The sequence below is a fragment of the Lissotriton vulgaris genome, chromosome 5 (assembly GCF_964263255.1).
Source record: "Lissotriton vulgaris chromosome 5, aLisVul1.2, whole genome shotgun sequence".
Taxonomy (NCBI): Eukaryota; Metazoa; Chordata; class Amphibia; order Caudata; family Salamandridae; genus Lissotriton; species Lissotriton vulgaris.
The window spans coordinates 1,255,254,296-1,255,260,047 of NC_141693.1; the positions used below are offsets into that span (position 1 = coordinate 1,255,254,296).

At 47.5% G+C, this 5,752-nt stretch overlaps 1 protein-coding gene across 1 annotated transcript; it reads right to left on the minus strand.

The window, feature by feature from the left end:
• Nucleotides 1-633: 633 nt before the first annotated feature.
• LOC147712423 (potassium voltage-gated channel subfamily A member 2) lies at nt 634-2,261 on the minus strand. The gene has a single exon (XM_086920338.1). It carries the CDS (start codon nt 2,131-2,133, stop codon nt 634-636), a length of 1,500 nt encoding a protein of 499 aa, XP_086776464.1. The 5' UTR covers nt 2,134-2,261.
• Nucleotides 2,262-5,752: the final 3,491 nt, after the last annotated feature.

Genomic DNA, 5,752 nt, shown 5'->3' on the forward strand with positions numbered 1-5,752 from the left:
ACACTGCAGAGAAAGAAACCAATGCAGCAATTCGAGTTATCAAGCCATCCTAGGAACATTTCTCACTCTCACAATTGTTAAAAAAACAGAGCTTTATATATAAATTAAAAAACTCAACAGAAAAATATATGTATTTCGATTAAAATATGCATGACCCTCTGTACAATTACATATGTGCTTCAAACGCCTGCTACAGTATTACACTATCCATATCTAAGCAGGTAGATATAGATAGCTTTGTGTGTTCTTATGATACTAAAGTACCAATATTTGCTACATTTTTAGGGTCATTGGTTGTCAGTGTTTACATGAGGTCCCTCAAAAGATTGGTTAGGACAGTTGATACGGTTGCATTGGTTATGTGGCAATACTTTTCAAAAGAAAAATACCCACATATTGCTTATCTTTGGAAACTTAAATGCCTAATATGAAAAAACACATCTACATGAGCCAAATGACCAAGGCTTCTACATCTGGTGAGCAGTTTACAAAATGAATACAAAATCAATTTTGTTTACTATTGCTGTCCATGCAGAGAACCACACTGTAAACTAGATCAATTGAAATATACCGTGATATGTGTTCACGTATATTCTATTTGAGCTACATGGATACCACAATTATGGATTAAGCTTACACATCAGTTAGCATTTTTGTTATATTTACATAGTTTGTGTTTGCCAGGGCGCAGTTGGCCGGTTTGAGGTTCTCCTCTCTAATGTCTTCAGTGCTGTTATTGGCTCCTTCCTGTATTTCCATGTAATCAGATTTACTAACGGTGGAGGCACTTCCGCTTTTCAGCAGGTCAGGGGATGATGGTATCTTTGGGCAGCTGGTTACTTGCAAATATTGTGCTTGCTCCTCCCCTTCGGTCTCCCGGTGGTAAAAGTAGTTGAAATTGGACACAATAACTGGTACTGGTAGGGCAATTGTTAGTACCCCAGCAATAGCACAAAGGGAGCCGACTATCTTGCCTCCGATGGTGGTAGGGACCATATCTCCATAGCCCACTGTTGTCATGGAAACCACAGCCCACCAAAAGGCATCTGGGATACTGGGGAACTGAGAGTCTTCTTCGTCAGCTTCTGCGAAATAGACGGCACTCGAAAACAAGATGACACCGATAAAAAGGAAGAAAATGAGGAGGCCCAACTCCCTCATACTGGCCTGCAGTGTCTGGCCCAAAATCTGAAGACCTTTAGAATGCCTTGAGAGCTTGAATATTCGGAACACTCGCACCAGCCGGATGACTCTGAGTATCGCCAAGGACATTGCTTGCTGACCCTGCTGGCCATCTTCAGGCTTTTCGGCTAGCTCTGTTCCCAGGGTGATGAAATATGGGATGATTGCTACAATGTCTATTATGTTCATTATATTGGTGAAAAACCCAGCCTTACTTGGACAAGCGAAAAACCTCACTAGGAACTCAAAAGAGAACCAAATTATACACAGTGTCTCTACGATGAAGAAGGGATCTGTAAATGATGTGGACTGATGGTAGATCACGGTAGTGTTGGAGGTTGGATGATAAGTTACCACGCTTCCATGCATGTCTGCATCATCATCTCGGAAAATGGGCAGTGTTTCAAGACAGAAGCTGACAATAGATATTAAAATCACCATCACAGAGATAATTGCGATAATCCTGGCTGGACCAGAACTTTCGGGGTATTCAAAAAGAAGCCACACCTGTCTCTGGAATTCATTATCAGGCAAAGGCCGCTCCTCTTCCTTGATAAAGCCTTCATCTTCCCTGAACATCTCCATGGCCTCCTCACCAAGTTCATAGAACCTGATCTCTTCAGAGAAGATGTCCAAGGGCACATTGACTGGCCGCCTCAACCGCCCTCCGGACTGGTAATAGTACAAAATGGCGTCAAAGCTGGGCCTGTTTCTGTCAAAGAAGTACTCGTTTCTAAGGGGATCAAAGTAGCGCATCCTCTTTTTGGGGTCCCCTAGGAGGGTTTCTGGGAACTGTGCTAGTGTCTTGAGCTGTGTTTCGAAGCGCAATCCTGAGATGTTGATGACGACTCGCTCGCAGCACTCATGGTCTGCTTCGGGGTCATAACTGTCCTGGGGGTGACCTGCCAAAGCCGCAGCATCATCTGTGTGCTCTCCAGTGGCAACAGTCATATTTAGGATGGACAGAACTCGTCGCTATCAGTGTTTTTGAGAGCCCCGGGTCCAGCTTGTCAGACACATCAAATCATTGTTTGTAAGATCTGGAAGCTTGATCTGGGGTCGCTTTTAATGGCATTTCAAGGGCATTTCAACCTGGAATAAAAAAGTTGCATTAGAACCTATCGAACATTAATTAAAGGTCACGCAAAGAAACCAACAAAGTGGAGTTTATGAAGCATAGTTGGAAACATTCATAAGAACCATACTGTCGAAACGTATGTGCTAAGGTAGAAATGTGGTAAGCCCTCCTGGAAATGTATGCATACCCGACATAAAACATAATTGTTCTGTTTTCTAACACCCACTTTTATTTGTAGTGCTAAAGAACTTCTTTACTAATAATTTCGCAATTATTTGCTCAAACTACTAGTCTAGCCCGTTAAATGTCAGGGTCACATAAGCCTTATTATTCCGACCTGTTTTTTGTGTCTTTATACAATATCATCGTGACTGCCAGAGGAGGTAACTGCAACCACGTGACTGTTCGTGTTGTCCGCCCCCTGGCTTTAGCATTCGTCACAGGAAGCGCGTATGACGTACAGGAACAGTGGCATGCCAATATAAACATCAAGTGTTACCTTAGGAAGCAAGTCGGGGGGTCGCCTAGCAACACAGATTATCTGTGTCGGTTTCCAGGGAATCCTAAATATGAACACCGGCATCCCATAACTTGCCGTCTGCCAAGTTAGCACATTTGATGAGTCATCATCTGCAGGGGAGGCCCCGGAAGGAGCCTGGCGACGTCGCGCGCCCCGGTCAGGCGCGAGAAGCTCCTGGTCCCCTCAGAACCTCATCTCTTGAGGGAAGGGGCGCGTCTGTGCAGAGCCTTCCGCCAATGCTCGAAAGATGCTAAACTAAGCAAATGCCGGTGTCCCTGGTGTCCTCGGGCGGAGTGACGCGGCCTGGAAAACACAGCGGTGAGGTGGAGGGAGCGCCGAAAGCCGCCTCTGCAGATAGCCAGTGCTTCGCAGCCGCCGTCTCAGCCCCGCGGTCCGAGGCGGCTTCAGGGATCTTCATCTTTCTGCAATGCAACAAACAAGGCACACAGTCACTAGCCCGCGCAGGCACGTCCTTCCCCAGCCTCCCTGCATAGGAACTCATCTAGGACAAGACATGCGTGCGCATCCCACTTGCTCTCCAAAGCCCAGCAACGTGATTGTTGTTAATAAAAAAAGAGGCAGCTATCCATTAAAAGATAGTAACTCCAGGTCTTTCTTTCCGAGAGCTGCAAGATGGTGGAAGAAAGAGCAAATAACTATTGTTACCTTCATCCCCGATGAGTGTATTATTATGACAAGAACTAGCATCACACTTATTACTACGGTCATCTGAGATATATATTCTATTATTATTACTGATGAAAGTATTATCAATACCATTACTGTTAGTAATACTGCAGATAATAACGCAAATGACAGTAATAATACAACATTAATAATGGTAATAGTTTATCACTATCGGTGACTATTGTGTGCATTATTGTTTTATTACTGTTATCATTCAAGTTGTATTATTATTATTAGCATTTCTGTTTTCGTGTCTCGTCACGCGATGTAGCGTGACTTCCGGTTGAGCGTCCACGCCAACGAGTTGTCTAGAGACCTTGCCGGGCAGCCGTTGGGCGCCTGGAGACTCCGGCGCGAGCAGAAAGTGTTTCACTGGAAACGATCTTAGCATGTCTACTGTGCAGCCGGGCCCGGCCCCGGTGCGCGAGCGGGCGGGAGGCGCGTGATCTCCACAGACACCTGCGCTGCGTCAATAAGGACCACAGGCAGCCTTTGAAGTCTCACTCTTCCACTGATAACAGCGTGGGCTGCTGGCGGAATATGCTCCATTTAGGGCTAAAGGAAAGCGCGTTCATGCACCATGGCGCTAAACCCCAAACAAGGCAGCTACCCATTGTAAACAACACGTAATTGGTGTTAGCAACTCAGCTGTGCACATAGGATCACTCACACGCACCCAAGCACACACATACACACACACATACGCACTCTCTCTCACACACACAACACACTCACAACCTTTCAATGGAGGGGAGCAGGAACCCACTGGTTTAACTTGATGGAATTCAGACATTTGATCTGCATCTTGCTCACAAATCTCTACTATACGTAACGTAGCATGCTTGACTTGGGCGAATCTTGCTTAGAAATAAGGGGCGCACGTGTTTCTGCTTCGTGTTTCCCCCTTTGTTCGGCAGCATAAAACAATATTATAGCCGGGGTTCCTACACCCCTCCTCCCTTCCCGCACTGCCTGCCCCTCCCGCCCCCACTCCGTGACAGAGCCAGCAGCCGCCAAGTGATCCTTCCCGCACATCTTTAGAGGTGGGAAGGTTTCCCCCGATTTGGAGACGGCCCCCATCTCCACTCCCTCCATCTCCTGTACCCCTCCTCCCCTGGTGTTATGGTACAGGCTGCTGCAGCATTTGCGTCCACACAATGAATATGGGTGGGGGCGGAGGGCGGGGAAGACATTCCTGCTGCATACTCTAACCTGGCTCTCAGAAGCATCCCAGATACAGCGCCAGCACCGGGCGCCGACACAAAGCCATGCGTGTACACCGCACAACAACGCAGCCGAAGCACAGCGCCTGCCGCTCCGAGGCTGCCTTCCTAGGATTCGCACAGGCACAATTAGTCTACAATTGTGAGCATTGGTTTTTGTTCTGCCATGTTATGGCAATTGCCGGAGATACACAAGTTCCATTAAATAAACGCTCATAAACATAACACTAAACACGTAACAGCACCACCAGTACATATAACAAGTGAAAATGCCACAGCACAGCAAATCATAAGTTCCCACCTTGCAATACTATGCCATAGCATACATAGAATGATCAGCCACGCAGCAACAAACTTTACAAAATGAAAGCATAACATCACAGGTTGTGCGCAACTATAGTTTCCAATGTCATACTATACCACACAATACAATGCCACAAAATACCATAACAGATTATGCCATACAGGGCCACACATTTCAATTGAATGAGAGACCTTGATACTTCATGCCATAGCAAACAGGCCACGTCATAACAAGCCAAGATAGGCCATACTGCACAATAAAAAGCAATGGCATGTCATAGCATACCAGAACCGACCATGTCATGCTTTGTGGTGTCACATCATCCTATAACTTTTTAGACCATGCAATACAATGACGCAGGCATTCCATCCGTAGCACAGTCTCACCCTCCCCGCCACACCCGCAGCTGCATACTCACGCATCTCCCCCTCGCGCTACCTCTGCTTGTTACACGCCCCACATCACTCTCTACCACAACAGGGCTGGGACCCGCGAGGGTGGGCTCAGGGACCAGGCGGCAGACTCTGCTTTAGGTTACGGGGCACGTCCCCTCCCCCGTACACACACTGCAGTCAAGAGGCGCGGCACGCGATCCCAGCTCCGCTGCATTATGACGGTATGACCCTGGGGCGCGGCGGCTATACCTGCTCCGACGCGGTGCTCGCAGCATCCACCCCGAGCATCCTTTGTGCACTGGGCGCGGAGGCTGGGTTCGGAGCCGGGCAGCCACCGGCTCTCAATTGGCTCTGCAGTCAGGC